The sequence below is a fragment of the Schistocerca cancellata genome, chromosome 3 (assembly GCF_023864275.1).
Source record: "Schistocerca cancellata isolate TAMUIC-IGC-003103 chromosome 3, iqSchCanc2.1, whole genome shotgun sequence".
Taxonomy (NCBI): Eukaryota; Metazoa; Arthropoda; class Insecta; order Orthoptera; family Acrididae; genus Schistocerca; species Schistocerca cancellata.
The window spans coordinates 801,604,514-801,626,132 of NC_064628.1; the positions used below are offsets into that span (position 1 = coordinate 801,604,514).

Below are 21,619 nucleotides of genomic sequence, written 5' to 3' on the forward strand. Positions count from 1 at the left end.
ACTTTATTCTCCGAAAATTATCTTGATAAGTTCGAAATTTATAAACGTAAAAAAAAATCGCGTTACTAAAAACTTTTGATTGTTGATGACACTTATAACCTGCCACCCCCCTCCTCTTGGGTGCCCTCCTGGCAGTGATAGGCTACCGTGCAAACTAGTGCTATACCGATGACGCTGTAAGGGCAGGCTGGAGTAAAATGAAGAGGCCATGCGACGCCGCTACGAGCCAGACTACCTGTTTTTTTATTGGTGCGCGCCCTGGACAAACTCTGGCCGTGTAGCCTGTAATTACGGCGTCAGGAGCAGGGCGAGTCTTTGGTCTTTGGCGCGGACACCGCAGGAGCCAGGCCGTCCTGTGCCTCAGCTGCCAGAGCACGCCGCAACAACGCAGGGGCCGCCGTCAAAGGCGAGGCGCGCTCACCGCAACAGCCGCACAAACGGAGCCCGCACAGCCTCACCGGCGCGCGTCGCTCGCTGCTGAGACATCTCTCGGCGGAGCAGTTCCAGTACCGGGAACAACATTTGCTATCAGCTGTACTTCTACCACCCTTCTCCTGCCCTTCCCTTCTGTCAGAAAAAATTGAAACTTCCCTAAGCACAAGGTCATTTCATTAAAAAGCGAGCTAAAAGGTAGTTCACAGTTGTAGGAGTATGTGATAACGAACTGAGACCAAATGAAACACATGTGTCACAGTAAGGGATATCCAGACAGTCGTATCACTACAAACTTTACCACTCTGAGGGAAACGAAGGCCTGGATTCTCACATAAAAAAGATCATAAAAGCACCGAATGGCATCATGTGTTAAATTGCCCCTACCATCTTGCGCCTTTCGATGCAACTCGGCAATGGTTCTTATATGCCCTACAGAACGAGTAAGTTCCCACTTCATAATATCCCATACATGTTCAACTGGTAGGAGATCTGGTGCTCTTGCTGGCTAGGTCAGTGGTTGTAAACAACGAAAGCATGTTGCATCGCAGGAGACATATGTGGGCGTCCATTGTCCTGCAGAAAAAGCGCATCATCTTCCTCTCGAAGTAATGGCCCTAGCACGGGTATAACAGCCTGTGCAATGTAGCGGTTGGTTGAAACTTCCTGGCAGATTAAAACTGTGTGCCGGACCGAGACTCGAACTCGGGACCTTTGCCTTTCGCGGGCAAGTGCTCTACCAACTGAGCTACTCAAGCACGACTCACGCCCCGTCCTCACAGCTTTACTTCTGCCTGTAGCTCGTCTCCTACCTTTCAAATTTTACAGAAGCTCTCCTGCGAACGTTACAGAACTAGCACTCCTGAAAGAAAGGATATTGCAGAGACATGGCATAGCCACAGCCTGGGGGATGTTTCCAGAATGAGATTTTCACTCTGCAGTGGAGTGTGCACTGATATGAACCCTCCTGGTAGATTAAAACTGTGTGCCGGACCGAGACTTGAACTCGGGAGGTACTGGCAGAAGTAAAGCTGTGAGGACGTGGCGTGAGTCGTGCTTAGGTAGCTCAGTTGGTAAAGCACTTGCTCACGGAAGGCAAAGGTCCCGAGTTCGAGTCTCGGTCCAGCACACAGTTTCAATTTGCCAGGAAGTTTCATGTCATCGCACACTCCGCTGCAGAGTGAAAATCTCATTCTAGCGGTTGGTTGTTTCATTCGGGGGAGTGGACCAGGCAGCGTGGTCGTCGGATTAGGGAAGGATGAGGAAGGAAGACGGCCGTGGCCTTTCATAGGAACCGTCCCGGCATTTGGCCGAAGCGATTTAGGGAAGTCACGGAAAACCTAAATCAGGATGGCCGGACGTGGGTTTGAACCGTTGTCCTCCCGAATGCGAGACGTGTGCTAACCACTGCGTCACCTCACTTGGTGCAATGTAGCGCGTACTGATAACTTTACGCTGGAGGAACACCATATGTGACAGCGAGCTGTAATTGTGACCACACACACCACGAAGCCTTGGATGAGACCTGTGTGTCATGGACGAATGCGCTCCGGAATGCGTAGGAGGAGGAGGAGATTAGTGTTTAACGTCCCGTCGACAACGAGGTCATTAGAGACGGAACGCAAGCTCGGGTGAGGGAAGGATGGGGAAGGAAATCGGCCGTGCCCTTTCAAAGGAACCATCCCGGCATTTGCCTGAAGCGATTTAGGTAAATCACGGAAAACCTAAATCAGGATGGCCGGAGACGGGATTGAACCGTTGTCCTCCCGAATGGGTAGCTAACCAGGTCTAGGTCGCGCACGTGAACGTCCATAATTAACATGCAGACAGAATTTACTTTCATCACTGAAGGCAACGGAGCGCTATTGATGTGCGTCTGTACTTCTCGAACGTCCAGAAAAATTGATCTATAAATATGTGTCCAAGATACCACTGTTGGAAGCAACGATACAGTGCGCCCAGCACGTGGAGCAATCCGCCGATACGTCCATCCAGCTTCGCGCAGGCCCACAATGCGACCCCATTCAGATCGCTGAAGCTGTTGAGCAGGAGTATGTGTTCGTCGACGGGGCATGGTTGTATCCTAGAATGAATTTTGTAAACACTGTTCACCTCTGAACTTAGCACAGTTACTGCCTGCAGAGTCAATACTAAGGCTGCACAGACAGCCCTCCTGAGACCCAACTGATCGGCGATGGCCGTGACAAATGAACCACTAACACTATAACCTCTCAGTGTTCACACATTCTACCTTGGTGCCACTGAACGCAGTACTCGAGGGTGTTCCGTTTTTTTTTTTTTTTTTTACAGCGCTATACTTGTGACGCTACAACTCAAGACTGCCTCGCCACGTGCCGAGACACGTCCATCAATGTTCATGGCAGGTCTTCTCACAAAGAAGAAGTCCAAATTAATTGGAATCAGTTTTTTTATTCCTATCAAATATTGACCCATAGTTACAACTAACTAATTTTGGTTCGAAATCTTTGTAAATTTACACGCAGATTTTTCTCTCAGCGAAAAATCCAAAGAGTAAAGAGATAAAACTGTCAGATACTTAGTTGCTCTATGTTTGGAAGTGCTGATATCCCGCAACTGTACATTCAGTTAATGAAAGGCCGCTCCAGTACTTCATGTAAATCGACGACCGGTTTAGGCCTCTACATTCTCGCATTTACAAGTTGGTCTGAAACGTCCATTAATACGATGAATAGACAAATATTTTATATAATAAGATATGAAAACGAAGCTTAATTTAGACATAATTTCAAACTTTTTCGAAAATTTTTAGCGAGCGAGGTGGCGCAGTGGTTGGCACACTGGTTTAGAATTTGGGAGGATGTCGTTTCAAACCCGCGTCCGGCCATTCTGATTTCGGTTTTCGGTGATTTCCCTAAATTGCTTCAGGAAAATCCTAGGATAATTCCTTTCAAAGGGCATGACCGATTTCCTTCTCTATCTTTCCTTCATCCGATCGAACCGACGACCTCGTTGCTTTGTCCGCTCCTCCAAATCAACCAACCATTCGAAAATTTTTCTGTGTATGTCCATCTTTTCAGAGATGGTTTCGGGACTTGGGTGTTCGATACAGGATGTCAAGTCAAACACCTTTCAGCCGTCAAGTTTCCAAACTTATTTTATTTAGCTACCAGTTTCGGCTATTTACTACGCCATCATCAGGCTCCTGACCGACGTGTAGGAAGATTCTTACTCGGTTCTGGTCAAAACAGGGGCCAGCAATATTGGTATTAGTAGATTTATGCTTGCTATAGCGATCACTTTGGGCAGATGATGGTTGAAGTGATCGCTATAGCATGCACAAATTTACTAATACCAGTATTGCTGGCCCATGTTTTGACCAGAACCGAGTTACAATCTTCCTACACGTCAGTCAGGGGCCTGAATATGGCGTGGGAAGTCGCCGAAACAGGTAGCCTAATAAAATAAGTTTTGAAACAAGACAGCTGAAAGATGTTTGATTTTATATCCTGAAAATTTTTCTCGCTGATACTCTCCCACAATATAATGAAAGGTTTACAACGGAATGTATCTACAAAATTATATGAAAAGTTCGAGAAATACACCCTCATATACACTGAGGTGCGTGAGAAACTCTCTTTCCTGAAATTACAGCACAGATATCCAGGTTATACACGTCTAGTGTTTGATAATGGGAACGCTTAGCGACTTCAAACACACTTTAAACATAATTTGGAGCCATTTTTAATGTTTTATACGTGGGCGCACGATTACTTAAAGAATTGGGTTGGGGTTACTGCTTTAGAGACATTTAGGTTGTAAAAACTTTTGGATTTGCGGTGAACCTGGGGGAAATATTCCTTAGTGCCAAGTGGTAACTGTATGTCACGAGTACTTTTTCTCACGTGTCAAGCTTGTATGAAAGCTAGTGGGAATACCGCCTCCTAGGTTTCACCTGCAACTTCGCTACGGAAAAGATTCACTTGACGGCAGACTGGAGCCGGTGATACTGATAGGATGGGCTAGGGTTGGGCCCCGATGTCGCAGGGACTCCCAAAGCCCACGGAATGCCGGTCACGCCGCGTGAGCTCATTGGACAGTATCATACCTCACAAGGGAGGCGCCCTGGAACGGCGCCAGTAGGGGACTACTCCTCTCTCCCCGCCACCCCCACCTCCCTCCCCCACTTAACTTGGCCCGCGACGTCTCTCGGGGCTGCCAGATCAAGTGAGCCAGTTCTCCGCTCACACGCCGGGGTTCGGTGTGGACGATCACTCCGCCTCTGCAGATTGTGTACTACACTGCTGTTAGTGAAAACTACGTCACCAGGAAGGAGACATGTGATTACAGTGAAATTTATCCCACAGATTAGGGACCCGACAGTACAAAAAACAGTGCATGCAGTTCGAGTATAATAATTCAGAATGATGTGTAGCCGTCACATGTTGCAATCAAAGCCTCTAGACGTCTTGCCGTGGAACCTGGATATACTGCTGGGAAACACACTAGCATGAAGTCTGTAGGCGCTCCACAAAGCATCGACAGTATTTGCAGGAGGACAAGAACGAACAAATTGTTAGCACCTGTATCTCAGACATGTTCCATCGACTAAATGCTGAGGGGATGTGTGGGCTAGGGAAGCAATGGTGCACCTCGTTCTTTAAAGGAGCTCTGATATCAAATAGTAAAAGTAGTACTTAACTTTGTTCGCTGTAGTTGCAGCATCAGTTGCTAACTGTAGATTTGAGTGTTGAAATATATACAGATACGAAGGTTTAAAATTCAATTAGCCTTCAGTTCAGTGACTATTCCGTAGACGACGAACCCTGACACCTATGATTTTTTTTTCCTTTACTGCATTTCAATTCCACATGCGCTGCTCTTCAGCCGAAAGACATAGAACAAACAATAGAAGACATTTAAAAATAACAAAGGAGAAAACATGGTGAACATAGATATAAAAAAGGGGGTAACATAATGGAAGAAAATAGACAAAAGAGGGGTGACTGTAAAATGGAGATAAAAACCGAGAAAAAGTAGCGCACACAAAAAACCACACACTGGGACAATTAGAAGAACACAAGGCGCAGTATGACCGCAGCATAAAAGTACCGACGGATGGCGTAGCACATAACAAACACTGACAGTAACACTAAGTGCCGGCCTTTTGTGGCCGGGCGGTTCTAGGCGCCTCAGACGGGAACCGCGCTGCTGCTACGGTCGCAGGTTCGAATCCTGCCTCGGGCATGGATGTGTGTGATGTCCTTACGTTAGTTAGGTTTAAGTAGTTCTAAATCTAGGGGACTGATGACCTCAGATGTTAAGTTCCATAGTTCTCAGAGCCATTTGAACCATTTTTTTAACACTAACAAGGGAACCTCCCCATCGCACCCCTCTCAGATTTAGTTATAAGTTGGCACAGTGGATAGGCCTTGGAAAACTGGACACAGATCAATCGAGAAAACAGGAAGAAGTTGTGTGGAACTATGAAAAAAATTAATAAAATATACAAACTGAGTAGTCCACGAGCAACATATGCAACATCTAGGAGATTGTAGCGTAAGGAGCGCCGTGGTCCCGTGGTTAGCGTGAGTAGCTGCGGAACGAGAGGTCCTTGGTTCAAGTCTTGCCTCGACTGAAAACTTTATTTTCTTTATTTTCGCAAAGTTATGATCTGTCCGTTAGTTCATTGACATCTCTGTTCACTGTAAGAAGTTTAGTGTCTGTGTTTTGCGACGGCACCGCAAAACCGTGCGATTAGTAGACGAAAGGACGTGCATCTCCAATGGGAACCGAAAACATTTGATCGCAAGGTCATAGTTCAACCGCCTCCTCCACAGGCAAACATCTGATATATTCTATACGACACTAGTGACGGCATGTGCGTCACATGACGGGAATATGTTGTCGACCCACCTAACTTGTACACTTAGCGAATGGGTAAAAAGATTCTTCTACCTTGCCCGATTTAGGTTTTCTTGTGGATGTGATAATCACTCCGAAAAAAGTGATGAAAACATAAGAGTTTGTCACATAAACTGAAAATAAAAACTTAAACTTTTCACTCGAGGGAAGACGTGAAACTAGGACCTCTCGTTTGGTAGCTGCTCTCGCTAACCACGGGACCACGGCGCTCCGTGACACCCATTGTCCTTGATGTTGCCTATCTTCGCATGGACTACTCAGTTTGTGTATTTTACTAATTTTTTTCATAGTTCCACACAACTTCTTCCGGTTTTCTCGATTGATCCGTGTTCAGTTTTTCAAGGCCTATCCACTGTGCCAACTCACAGCTAAATCTGAGGGGGGTGCAATGGGGAGGTTCCCTTGTAAGTACAAGGCCAGCACACAATTAAAATCACAACACTGACATGGCGCACTGACGATGATTAAAACGGAGGATCTGCCAGGCGAAAGAAGATGAGGGAGAAGGGATGAAGGGAGTGAGGGGAAGAGGGGGGGGATGGGCGGAGGGTGCGCCAGAGCGGGCCAGGTAGGTAGGGATGTGGATGGGGTCCAGGATCTAACGGGGTGAACCGGGGGGGGGGGGGAGACACCTGTGACAGTCTGTATATATTATAAAACGGCAAGCACACAAAATGGGCTCTGTGCATCAATATTTGAACTTACGCAGACTTTTATATAAATGCGGGCTGTCTGTTCTTTCGGACATGTCCAAAAGAACGGACACCATGCTTTCATGTAAGTGATTCGCCCAGATGGGAAATGGATCCACCTTCTTCAGAGCGGATGCACAAGTACGTCCGACCTCCTGCGGGAATCTCAGAGTAGCGAGTATGCAGGAAATGGACAGAGACTGTGGACAGGTGACGCTCGGTGGGAGTGTGGGCCGGCCTCGAGCCGTACGGAGACAGACCGCGCAGCTGCGATAAACACTATGCGCAGTAGTTAGTGCACTTGCATAGTAAGCAGAAGATCACGGGTTAGAATCCCGGTCCGCCACAAATTTTCACACATCGACGCTAATACTGCATAAAGTTATGAAGCAGCTGATATGACTAATCCCTTCGCTTTCCGTTCCTTTCTCGTCCTTCCTCCTTCAATTAAATCATTAATTAGACTTGCCACTGGAGCTCCAGTGAAAGAATGCTTGCACATCGTTGGCAGCGGCGTAATGTTCGTGGTAGCGTCCTGATGCCGCGGTTGCAACTGTAGGAAACGCGGCGGCGTGAATGGCGGCGCGGATTTAAAGTGCGGCCTACCGGATGGCGGCCAATACCGCATAGACAAGATGGCAATCATCCGCGGTGAGGTCACTTCGCGTGGTCCAGTACCGGTTTTTTGATGTGTACGAACCTCTTCTGTCGGCTAGTTCCATATGCCCATCAAATACATAGCACCCAGCTTGAATGTGGGAAACTTAAATCATTATGAGTATAGAGGGATGCCAGTGTCTTTCTTGTCTATATCGCACAGTGGTAAGGCTATAGAATGCATTCTTATGGGCAGTGCTGCATAACCCCGTCGGAATATCCAGGTTTAAGTTTTTCGCAGTTCAGCTAAATCGCTGAAGACAAATTCGGGGTAGGTACCTTCGCCAAAGATACAGCCGAATATCTTCACAAACCCTTTGAATTCAAAACTTGAACGTGACCTACTCGTAAACAGACAGCATTTTAATCCCATATTTTCAGAGTTCATTACTGTTGATCTGTAACACTTAGGATGTTGCTCTTTTGTACTAACACTGAATGGATATAGGCTGAGCAGTAGTATAAATTGTTTTTATTTATCTGTAATAGTTTAATTTGTACAATTTGTTTACGCGATGAATCTTGAATTCACATTTGATATTCGGTAACATTATCAAAGACATCGCAGGTCTTACACCACTCACATTGAGTCAGACTCTCAGTGTCCATAGAATTACGTTATGCCTCATTTTATATAGTTTGAGTATACTAAACATCGTTATTAATGGTCATTCTTACAAAAAATAATGACTAGGTGAACGAAAATTTTTTTTAAATTCCTTAGACAAACTTCAAATTATAAATTATTCTATGAATGTAAAGAGAGACCTGACACATTTTTAGTGATATTACACGCATGATATTCAAGATAATGGTACCGAAAAATAAACATGTCTTCGAAACATGCGCGGGATTATCCGAGCGGTCTTAGGCGTTGCAGTCATGGACTGTGCGGCTGGTCCCGGCGGAGGTTCGAGTCCTCCCTTGGGCATGGGTGTGTGTGTTCGTCCTTAGGATAATTTAGGTTAAGTAGTGTGTAAGCTTAGGGACTGATGCAGTTAAGTCCCATAAGATTTCACACACATTTGAACATTTTTTTGTCTTCAGAACAAACATATATAATTTATACTAATACTGAACCTAATGTCATTCAGTGTGGCATAAAACACTATTGTCCTAAGTGTTATAGAAAGTGTAGGATGAAAATGCTGTCTGTTCACGAGCAGGACGATTTGAGTTCCTTCTCTATTGACTTTGTTGTGGACGGAACGATAAACCGTAATCTTGCTTCTTTTGCCATCCTGTCTGTCCTTCCAACGCATGACGGAGGGTATTTCGTAACAACATTAACTCAGTTATACACCGTTACAGTCACGTAAGGAGGGAATAAAAAATACTGTGTATAATCTAGCCCTGTACGGCCCCTGACTCGCTTTCATAACTACAAGATGTATATGAGGGTTGGGTTGTTTTGGGGCAGGAGACCAAACAGCGAGGTCATCGGTTTCATCGGATTAGAGAAGGAGGGGGAAGAAAGTCGGCAGTGCCTTTTCAAAGGAACCATACTGGCATTTGCTGAAGCGATTTAGGGAAATCACGGAAAACCTAAATCAGAATGGCTTGATGCGGGATTGAACCGTCGTCCTCCCGAATACGAGTCCAGTGTGCTAGCCACTGCGCCTCCTCGCTCTGTTATATGATATTAGTCTTCAGAACTGTTGTAGTTTTTCTCAAATACCGGTTCTCTAGGTTCACCCAACGGCATGTTGCAAGAACTGCGCTGCCATTATTTCAGTGTCTCACTTAAGTTACGCATTCATACGTGTCGAGTAATTGATGAGAAGGTACTGATCTGAATAGGGGGAGAGTGAAATTCAAGGCGTAACTTGGGTAAAAGATGGAATCGATTGGTAGGAAACATCCAGTAGCATCAAGGAATCGTCAGTTTGGTAATGAAGACAATTGTAGGGCGTAAAAATAGTAGACAGAGACCAAATGTTGTCTACAGTAAGCGGGTTCCGGAGGATGTCGTTTTCAGTAATTATGCAGAGATGAAGAGGCTACCATAGGATAGACTAGCATGGAGAAAAATGCATCAAAACAGCCTTCAGGCTGAAGACCCCAACAGCTACAACAAGGGCAGCACTGGCCGCCTTAGATTCTATCTCGCTGTCTCTGAGGGCATATGTTTGTTTGTCTTTTTTTTTTTTTTTTGACTTAACTGCTAAGGTCATCAGTCCCTAAGCTTACACACTACTTAATCTAAGTTATCCTAAGGACAAACACACAGACCCATGCCCGAGGGAGGACTCGAACCTCCGCCGGGATCAGCCGCACAGTCCATAACTGCAGCGCCTGAGACCGCTCGGCTAATCCCGCGCGGCTCTAAGGGCATACAGAGGGTCTTTAGTGGAAGGGGTGGGGGGAGATGGCGAGGGTGGCCACTCATGTTAATTTCGAGGTGAATGATGATTTCATGTCAAATACCTCTGGGTAAAGTTGCTACTCTCAGTGATATGTCTGTTTGGCGGGTCAGTTTTGTTTATGGAGAGGGGCAGCTCCTGTTCCTTCTCCTTGAAGTGTAACTGCCTTTCCAGACATCCCTCTAGTTTCACTTACTGCAATATACTGGACTGACTGAATACCATGCGGGATAAGCTACTGCCTGTCTAACTCCGTTGCCAGTTACTCCCCCTTGGTCACTTTCAAAAATTCAAATGGCTCCAAGCACTGTAGGATTTAACATCTGAAGCCATCAGTCCCCTACACTAAGAACTACTTAAACATAACTAACCTGAGGACATCAGACACATCCATGGCCGAGGCAGGATTCGAACCTGCGACCGTAGCAGCCGCGTGGTTGCGGACTGAAGCGACTAGAACCGCTCGACCATGGTAACCTTCAATTGCAATCACAACTACAATCTGATTTCTGTAATAGATGTGGAAAACCTTTCACTCCTCGTACTTTATTCCTGATAACTCCAAAACTGCAAGTGGTATCTTTCAGTCAACACAGTCAGAAACGTTATCTAAATCCACAATGGCTTACCTTCTGCAACCTTTGATCTAAGACAAATCCTAGGGACAGTCTATACATGAATGTACAAGTTAGTGTAATTACGGCCATGTTACCGCTGTTTATCACAGGCTCAGTTTCACTGGTTTCTGAAGCGTCGTGCTTGTGTCCTTCCTCGGTTCCCTCGAACCTGCCTGACCTGGTGGTTTGTACCCACGACGATCCCAGACACTGAGGCGGCGCTAGCGGTGTTCGTGGCAGCTGCTGTCAGAAAGACAAAGTCGGTCCATCCTGCGCAGGTAATGCAGCTGAGATACACCGGACTGCTCTGTTAACAGTGGCTTACAGGAGAGCCGGAAGTTTTCTGTTTTATGGAGAAAGCATTGCCGCAGGGGCCAGACGTCAATCCCAACGATCAAAGGCGGGCCGTCCGCCCCTGTTTCCTGCACCTCTTCTTTTCTGCTTTCTTGATAAAAGGGCCAGTCGCGACTCTGTGGCAGCCACTGCTATCCCTTGGGTACAGATTGACTGCCAAGGAAAATAAAATATGCTCCCTGTTCATCAGCAAGCTGCTGAGTAATACGTTCTCTAAGCGTACCGTATATAATCACGCTTACCTGGATGGCGAACGACTTTTTTCCGTCTGATTACCGCAGCAAGCGTTAGAATTTGTCGTTTCATGAAACGACAGGGCAAGTTTGAAAAGGCTGGAGAGATATAATTCCGTAGATGATAGTAAGTGGTGCTGGCAGAACTGAAGGTGTGAAGGCTAGTTCGAGAGCATATGCAGTATTAATAATTACTCGAGATTATTAACATGCACTGGATACCTACAGTGAAAGATAAACTGGGTGTGTCTGCAAAGAATCACCAGGCGCATTTTTGCCCCTGATGTATCGGTAGATATTTTCAATTTCGTTTTCGCAATGTGTACATAGATTCTCCCTACACAGTTCCTGCTCATCACAAGTTACATGGAACACCCTGTATCAGCAGAAAGCACCGATTTGTTTCCAGTTACAAGCAAAACATTTTTATAGCCAAATTTTACGTGCCCTTTCGAGAGGGTTCACCGTTGTGTATATATACTTGAATATTTCTGGTATCTCAACTGCACATTTTTAGCGCTCATTTAACTTTATGACTCTGTATCTCAGAATGAGCAAAAATGGACTTGTACCACTATTGAAATAAGCCCTTCATATAATGTTGGTATACCTCGTTGTATTTTATTATGCCCTGATTCCGTTTTCAACACGCTAGCTTCTCAGACTGAGACATTATCTGACGCCAACCGTTGTTTTCATGTTGAGTACAGGCCGTCCTCAGATAAAACACAGAGGGCGCCAGGCTTTACCTGGTGAATACGGGAAATTTTCAGCCGGCGAACGCCTGCAGGGAGAACGAAGAAAGCCGACGCCGAAATAATCATGGGGTAGTCCCAAAGTAGTGTAGTGTGATATTCGGTTCATCGAACCACAGCGTCAACAACGTCACACAGAAATAAGAACACATACATAGCAATATCTCAATAGCAAGTATCTTTACAACAATTTACCCTACGATGTCGTTTCTACGAGGCTGTCTTATTAAAACAGGCAACTCCCACCCGCGATTCTTTAAAGAATCGTACTCCAATGTATAAATTCTGTGAGTTTGACCTTTTATGTCAGGCAGTGTATTAAATACGCTAGACTTGTAACATCGTTCTAATAGCATGCTAAAAGCATTAACAAAGTTTCGTAATAAAAAAAAACATTAATGGATGTTTTATTGGAATTTTCACAGTCCTGGCGACCTGATCATAATATATGTGCATTTCTATAATTATCAAATGGTACTAAATGGTTCCACAGACCTTTCAAGCCTCAGATATCTATGATGCGTATATGCAGACTAAAGCAACGAATGAAAATTTGTAACAAGGCCGGGATTCGATGCTGGGCCTCCTGCTCACTATTTCATTTCTATCCGTCACTTCAGTCTGCCTATGGACATCACAGATTTTTAAGAGTTGGGAAGGCCTCTGGAACCATATAGTTTCATTTGAATAAAGGACCTACGTCTGGGTTTCAAGCAGGATCTTCCGCTTCGTCTGATGCTGAGGTGCTTTTCCAGTGCAGCTGGATAGCTTCTGCAATGCTGTTCGAGCTTAGGAGGATTACCAAGTGTGCTGAGGCGTGAATAGGCATTTGGATTGAGCAGGGAGGGTAGTCCGTGCAGTTGTATAAACACTTGTGCCAGGGTGGCGTAGTGGTAGCGCATCTGCCTAAGGAGCAGGAGTCGCGGGTTCGAATCCGGCCTTGGTACAAATTTTCATTCATCGTTTCAGACTGCATATATACACATCATAGATGTAATTACTGCATCTTTTGCCTACTTCTTCTCTATCGGTAGACCCACAATGCCCGATATAGATATACGTAAGGCAGCAGTCGTTTCTACCACAGTACTGATGCTTTATACTATAGACAATGACACACTATGGGCCAGCCGTTGTGGCCGAGCGGTTCTAGGTGCTTCAGTCCGGAACCGAGCGACTGCTTCGGTCGCAGGTTCAAATCCTGCCTCGGCCATGGATGTGTGTGATGTCCTCAGGTTAGTTAGGTTTAGGTAGTTCTAGGGGACTGATGACCTCAGATGTTAAGTCCCATACTGCTCAGAGCCATGTGAACCATTTGAACACACTATGGGACTGCTTCTCACCGTATTTGATAAATTTTTTATGTACATTGAGAATGTTCCATGCCTAAACGCATTCGATACTGGCAGACATTCGCCAGAAAAAGGAAATTATGTCAATAATTGTGCGTTTGAGCTCGTAACTCCAACTAGTCTTTTCCCATACAATGCAAACTATTAACAGATGTTTGTAAAGACTGACTGAGCTAAGCGGGCCACTACTTGTTACTTTTGAATAATATCTGGCGATGATCTAGCCATAAAGTATTAATTATTGCCTCGAAAAAATATAGTTACGTATCTAATTTTGTGTTAGTCTGCACCAAGCAAGGTAGCGCAGTGGTTAGCACGCTGGACTCGCCTTCATGACGACGACGCGTCAAAACCCTGGCCGGCCATTCAGATTTAGGTTTTCTTTGATTTCCCTAAATCGCTTAAGGCATGTGCCACCATGGTTCCTTTGAAGGGGCACGGCGGATTTCATTCTGTACCATTCCCCAATCCGAGCGTTTGCTCCGACTCTAATGATCTCGTTGTCGAGGGGACGTAAAACACTAACCTCCTACTCCTAGTTTATTTGCAGGTAAACGTCTATAGTTGTGATGTACATTGAGATCCCTGAGTCACAGTACCACAACGCGCCGCTAGGGGAGCCAAAACAAAATAGCAAAGATAAAACCCAGTTTCTAGGCAACAGTGGGCTATGCAAAATTATTTGTACTGATTGTGATAAATGTTACAGTGGTCGATCAGGCAGAAACGTACAACTAGGCTGGCTGAATACGAACGCAGATGGTGGTTGCAGAATTCTGAGTGCACATTTGCTGAGAATGTACTCAGTGAGAGCCACAAATAGCAACCACAGCTCCACGTCCTTCACTTAGCAAATAAAGGACAAAATCTCAGCTTGTTAGAAGCCTTGGAAATCAACAAAAATATAGCCAACAGTTCTGATTTAACCTTATGAATAAACACAGGTTAATACCCTCTCCTTAACTTCACATAATCCTCTGAGTTTCCATTACTTGTCGCACTGTCTGTTCCTTCTTATTCCTCCATTTCCTTGTATTTATTCATTTGTTTTATTTTATTGTGACAGCCTATATACTGCATGTATTATGTTTTTACAATTGTTAATTCTTTCTTTTACTTGGTTTCTGAGTTACTTTGCCTTGTGTAATACCTCCAGAAGTAGTCTTCTAAAGTACTAGTATTGTTTTATTTTATGCGATTTGTTTATTTAACGTAAACTGTTTTGTAGTCACTGTTTTCGGGTATAATGTTAAAGTTTTTTGTGGTTTGCTTCCTTTATATATATTTGTTGTTCAACTTTTTACCATTACCACTGCTCTGTCAAAGATGACATTTCATGAGAGTTTGTGCTACAGTCTAGGTGAGTACCATCTTTTCCAGTGTAGTTTACAAACATTGTAACCTGTTTGACTACGATAGTCAGATTAAAGTCTGCTAATGTCTTTGTAAGCCAAAAACGGGTTAACCTGTATACACTGACGTGACAAAAGTTATGGGATACCTCCTAATATCGTGTCGCGCCTGCTTCTCTCGGTGTGGTGCAGCAAGTCGAAGTGGCACCGACTCAGCAAGTCAGAGTAAGCTCCCAGCAGAAACACTGAGCCATTCTGCCTCTACAGCTGTCCATAATTGTGAATGTGTTGCTGGTGCAGGATTTTGTGCACGAATCATCTCTCGATTATATCCCCTAAATGTTTGACACCGTTTACATCAAGCGATCTTGGTGGTCAAATCATTCGCTGGAGTTATCCACAATGTTGTTCAATCCAATAGCGAACAGTTGTAGACCGGTGACATGACGCATTGTCACCCATAAAAAATTCTTCATTGTTTGGGAGCGTAAAGTCCATGAACGGCTGCGAATGGTCTCCAGGTATCCGAACATAAACATTTCCAGTCAATGTTCGGTTCAGAAGTGGCGAGGTTGGACTGAGTAAGGATTGGGAATTTGTACGGGCGCTGAGAACCGCTCAGTTGAGTGCCCCACAACATCGGTTCAGTTCAAAATGGTTCAAATGGCTCTAAGCACACTGGGACTTAACAACAGAGGTCATCAGTCCCCTAGAGTTAGAACTACTTAAACCTAACTAACCGAAGGACATCACACACATCCATGCCCGAGGCAGGATTCGAACCTGTGACCGTAGCAGCAACGTGGTTCCGGACTGGAGCGCCTAGAACCGTTCGACCGCAGCGGCCGGCTCTGTTCAGTTGGGCGAGAGGACCCACTCCATTCATTGGAAACATAGCCCACACCTTTATGATGCCAGCACCAGCTTCCACAGTATCTTGTTGATAACTTGGGTTCATGGCTTCCTGGGGTCTACACCACACTCGAACCTACCATCATCCCTTTCCAACTGAAATCGGGACTCATCTGACTAGGCCACGGTATCCCAGTCGTGTATGGTTCAACTGATACGGGCACGAGTCCAGTGGTGGCCGTCTGCTGCCATAGCCCATTAACGCCAAAGTTCGCCGCACTGTCCTAAAGGGTAAGTCCCTCGTACGTCCCTCATTCATTTCCGCGTTTGTATGAGGCAGTGTTGTTTTTCTTTTGGCACTGACAATTGTACGCAAACGCCGCTGCTCTCGGTCGTTAAGTGAAGATCATCGGCCACTGCGTTATCCGTGGTGAGAGGTAATGCTTGAAATATGGTATTCTGCGCACATTCTTGTCGCTGTAAATCTGGGAATATTGAGTTCCTTAACGATTTCCGAAGTGGAATGTCCCTTGCGTTGAACTCCAACTACTATTCCGCGTTCAAAGCCTGATAATTCCGGTCATGCGGCCTTAATCACGTAAGACACCTTTATCACTTGCACTGCCCTTTTACACCGTCTGTGCGCAATACTAACGCCTTTTGTATATGTGCATATCGCTATCCCATGACTTTTGTCACGTCAAAGTATATGAATCCCTCGGATTATAGGCAACATAGTGCTCATCATTCATTATTATGTTGTTCTACGAAGAAGAGACGAAGAATCAGTAGTTAACACGACAATCTAACATATCTGATGTCCACATTACCACCCGTTTGCGCCCTTTTTTGGTGCCTCTAGTGTCGTGCTGTGGTCCAAGACTGCAGACATGTGCCAACAAACAAAAAAATTACTATCAAATTTTATTTTCTCTAGGTGATAATTAAAATATAATAGCTACCGCTTGCACTCAGTGGTGAACTGCACCCAATACACTATGCCGTAAGATATCAAACCCTTCAAAACTCCAAAATAAGCAAGGATATTACTTTGGGAGAGCAATAGGAAAGGAAAAGAGAGAGGTGTTGGTGGTGGTTGGTGGTATGTCGGGAGAACAGAGTGAGAGATATAAGAGACAGCGGGAAAGAGAGAAACGACAGTAGGGAGGGATTTTACAGCTCCACATCCGGCAGCTAACCATGGCGACGACCGTGAGGACGCCATTACTCAGCCTCGAACATGTAATTCCTCCTCCAAGATTAAGGAGGAGAGTGAAGGAGGGGGGAGGGGGGGAGGCCAGAGAAAGGAAAGAAGCGGGGCCTCCCCCTCCCCCTTCCCCGCCCCTTCGCGCTCGCGAGCCGCCAGAACGCCGGCGAATCTGAGCGTCGCCTGCGAACAATTTTAATCACTCACTCCGCGGAAGGCCGCGCCCTGGCGCAGCTGTACGGTTGCCTTGCGAGAATGGCAGCGATTAACATTCCATGGCCGGCTCCGAAGCATTGCTGGGATTCTCGCGTCCGACAGTTCGCTCCTATTTCGAACGCGTTCTCCACTGTGCAACCTTCTATTTTTTCCGTCTCTTCGACTCATCCATTTTTCCCTCTCCTTCTTCTCGTTTGCCCTTCCCTGCATCCTTCCTACGTCTGCAGATCTTCCGGGCTGTGAAGTCTCCCAAATTATGGTTTTTCTTTGTGCTATCTGCAAAGAGCCAAATAGGAATTTGGGGTTGGCGGCAATATCGGCGGACTGCCGCCATGTTTCACTCGGAATGTTTCATATCTGTCAGTGGTCGGGTCTCACATAAAACGGTATCGGTGCTCCTCCTTGATTCGTTTCCCCAGGCGAGACATCCGGCAGTGTCGGCTACATTTCACTGTCAGAAATGAAATGAAAACTGACGCGTAGAATGCTTTACACTACAGCACTGACGCTATTTCACTTTATTTTGGTTTATTAAGCGCCGATACGTGTTTGTGCATGCCCCGTCGCTCCAAAAAGTTTCAAGACTTTTTAATAACAAAATGGTGTCGATTTTGATGCGTCAGGTGTTCTGTATAGTCTCCTCCAACGCGAATAAAATGCACAGAACGTTGATACAACCATATGTAAATTTCAAAAAAATGCGTCTACGGGACATTGTTCAACTCTCGCGTGACACTGCCTTGAATGTCGATTATGTCGTCAAAGCGATGAGCCGTTATGTGAATTTCTGTAGTTCAGCGGTGTGTGACGACACCAAGTCTCATCACTGTTGATGATCTTTGTCCCCATGCGTCGTCGTTTTTACTCAGGAGTCAAAATGAGCGGACACACTTTGCACACACTTTCTCAAAACATTCTGGAGGATCAAGACACAAGAGAATTAAAGTCATCAGCTGGCAGTGGGCATTGATTTATATCAATGGGACAAGTTGAAAATTTGTGGCGAACCGGGATGCTAACCCGGGTCTCCTTTTACTGGGCAGATAAAGTGAAAGATAAACTGGATGTCTCCGCAAAGAATCACGAAGTGCATTTTTTCCCTCCCGATGCATCGGTAGATATTTTCAATTTCGTTTTCGCAATGTGTACATAAATTCTCCCTATACAGTTCCTGCTCATCACATGTTATATGGAACGCCTAGTATCAGCAGAAAGCGCCGATTTGTTTCCAGTTACAAGCAAAATAGTACACTACTGGCCATTAAAATTGCTACACCACGAAGATGACGTACTACAGACGCGTAATTTAACCGACAGGAAGAAGATGCTGTGAAATGCAAATGATTAGCTTTTCAGAGCATTCACTCAAGGTGGCGACACCTACAACGTGCCGACATGAGGAAAGTTTCCAACCGATTTCTCATACACAAACAGCAGTTGACCGACGTTGCCTGGTGAAACGTTGTTGTGATGCCTCGTGTAAGGAGGAGAAATGCGTCCCATCACGTTTCCGAATTTAATATAGGTCGGATTGTATCCTATCGCGATTGCGGTTTATCGTATCGTGACATTGCTGCTCACGTTGGTCGAGATCCAATGACTGTTAGCAGAATATGGAATCAGTGGGTTCAGGAGGGTAATATGGAGCGCCGTGCTGGATCCCAACGGCCTTGTATCACTAGCAGTCGAGATGACAGGCATCTTATCCTCATGGCTGGACCGGATCGTGCAGCCACGTCTCTATCCCTGAGTCAACAGATGGGGAGGTTTTCAAAACAACAACCATCTGCACAAACAGTTCGACGACGTTTGCAGCAGCATGGACTATCAGCTCGGAGACCGTGGCTGCGGTTACCCTTGACGCTGCATCACAGACAGGAGCGCCTGCAATGGTGTACTCAACGACGAACCTAGTTGCACGAATGGCAAAACGTCATTCATGATGGTCGCATCCCTGTTTGGTGACATCGCGGTGAACGCACATGGGAAGTGTGTATTCGTCATCGCCATACTGGCGTATGACCCGGCGTGATGGTATGGGGTGCCATTGGTTACACGTCTCGGTCACCTTTTGTTCGCATTGACGGCACTTTGAACAGTGGACGTTACATTTCAGATGTGTTACGACCCGTGGCTCTACTCTTAATTCGATCCTTGCGAAACCCTACATTTCAGCAAGATAATGCACGACCGCATGTTGCAGGTCCTGTACGGGCCTTTGTGGATACAGATCTCTCACCAATTGAAAACGTCTGGTCAATGGTGGCCGAGCAATTGGCTCGTCACAATACGCCAGTCACTACTCTTGATGAACTGTGGTATCGTGTTGAAGCTGCATGGGCAGCTGTAGCTGTACACGCCATCCAAGCTCTGTTTGATTCAATGCCAAGGTGTATCAAGGCTTTTGTAACGGCCAGAGGTGGTTGTTCTAGGTACTGATTTCTCAGGATCTATGCACCCAAATTGCATGAAATTGTAATCACATGTCAGTTTTAGTATAATATATTTGTCCCATGATTACCCGTTTATCATCTGCATTTCTTCTTGGTGTAGCAATTTTAATGGCCAGTAGTGTATTATAGCCAAATTTAACTTGAATATTTCTGGTATCTCAACTGAAGATTTTTCAGCGCTCATTTAACTTTGGGACTCTGTGTCTCAGAATGAGCAAAAATGGACTTGTACCATTATTGAAATAAGCCCTTCATATAATGTTGGTATACCTCGTTGTATTTTAATATGTCCTGATTCCGGTTCCAACACGCTAGCTTCTCAGACTGAGACATTATCTGTCGCCAACCGTTGTTTTCATTTTGAGCACAGGCCGTCCTCAGGTAAAACACAGAGGGCGGCAGGCTTTACCTGGTGAATACGGGAAATTTTCAGCCGGTGAACGCCTGCAGGGAGAGCGAAGAAAGCCGACGCCGACATAATCATGGGGGCCCCTTATTAACTGACCCTCGGACGCTTATTCCACGGCCGCCGCTAAACTAACTGCAGGTGCTGTGTTCTCCATTACAGATAATGCGCTTCCGTAACGGCTGAGCGCGCGCCGGAACGCTGGGCTATCGTCCCTCTGGAGAACGCTTCTTCCGTAATAATTAACCCCTCGGAATTAAGTTCCTGTCCCGGATTCCCCTGCCCTGGGGCGTCACGTGAATCAGAAGTCGTAAATTCACCTTAGCTAGGAAAAAGACGGACGCTGGGGGAAAAAACATTGTAATGAGTCGGAGATAGCGCACCGAGAACTTTTTTAAGGGTGTAGAGAGGCAAGGTGTTTGGTGCTCGCCACGGAGTGGTTTTCCTGGAAGCGGAGCTTCGCGCCATTTAGTCGTCGACACGCTGGCGTGACACTCTACGAGTTTTATGGCGTTACCTCGTTCTATTTCTCGTTGCGGAGTCACAAAATAAGTTCAGCGATATTTTTGCAATGTGTCGCATAAAGCAGAACCAATAGGAAGCAAGAACGCTCCCTCCGCCATACTGTATTTTTGGTTTTCTGCAGAATACGATATTCAGTGCATTTTATGTTATACGTTACACTCTATGAATATTTGCTGTTTCTAACTAGCAGCACGTTGAATGTCTCGCGAACAAATCGTTATTGGTACAATTTGTTGTAATAAAATACACTCCTGGGAATTGAAATAAGAACACCGTGAATTCATTGTCCCAGGAAGGGGAAACTTTATTGACACATTCCTGGGGTCAGATACATCACATGATCACACTGACAGAACCACAGGCACATAGACACAGGCAACAGAGCATGCACAATGTCGGCACTACTACAGTGTATATCCACCTTTCGCAGCAATGCAGGCTGCTATTCTCCCATGGAGACGATCGTAGAGATGCTGGATGTAGTCCTGTGGAACGGCTTGCCATGCCATTTCCACCTGGCGCCTCAGTTGGACCAGCGTTCGTGCTGGACGTGCAGACCGCGTGAGACGACGCTTCATCCAGTCCCAAACATGCTCAATGGGGGACAGATCCGGAGATCTTGCTGGCCACGATAGTTGACTTACACCTTCTAGAGCACGTTGGGTGGCACGGGATACATGCGGACGTGCATTGTCCTGTTGGAACAGCAAGTTCCCTTGCCGGTCTAGGAATGGTAGAACGATGGGTTCGATGACGGTTTGGATGTACCGTGCACTATTCAGTGTCCCCTCGACGATCACCAGTGGTGTACGGCCAGTGTAGGAGATCGCTCCCCACACCATGATGCCGGGTTTTGGCCCTGTGTGCCTCGGTCGTATGCAGTCCTGATTGTGGCGCTCACCTGCACGGCGCCAAACACGCATACGACCATCATTGGCACCAAGGCAGAAGCGACTCTCGTCGCTGAAGACGACACGTCTCCATTCGTCCCTCCATTCACGCCTGTCGCGACACCACTGGAGGCGGGCTGCACGATGTTGGGGCGTGAGCGGAAGACGGCCTAACGGTGTGCGGGACCGTAGCCCAGCTTCATGGAGACGGTTGCGAATGGTCCTCGCCGATACCCCAGGAGCAACAGTGTCCCTAATTTGCTGGGAAGTGGCGGTGCGGTCCCCTACGCCACTGCGTAGGATCCTACGGTTTTGGCGTGCATCCGTGCGTCGCTGCGGTCCGGTCCCAGGTCGACGGG

The 21,619-nt window shown here is 46.1% G+C and overlaps 1 protein-coding gene and 1 non-coding gene across 2 annotated transcripts in view; both read left to right on the forward strand.

Annotated features, from left to right (window-relative positions):
* The window catches only part of LOC126176581 (uncharacterized), a 124,783-nt gene that overhangs the window by 50,368 nt on the left and 52,796 nt on the right, over positions 1 to 21,619 (forward strand). The window contains exon 2 of the mRNA XM_049923743.1: positions 341 to 534. Within this exon, the coding sequence (XP_049779700.1) occupies positions 341 to 534 (194 nt within the window). The remainder of the gene's footprint in view (positions 1 to 340; positions 535 to 21,619) is intronic.
* On the forward strand, positions 12,883 to 12,954 carry Trnal-aag (transfer RNA leucine (anticodon AAG)). Its single transcript has one exon. It is a non-coding gene; the product is annotated as a tRNA-Leu (tRNA).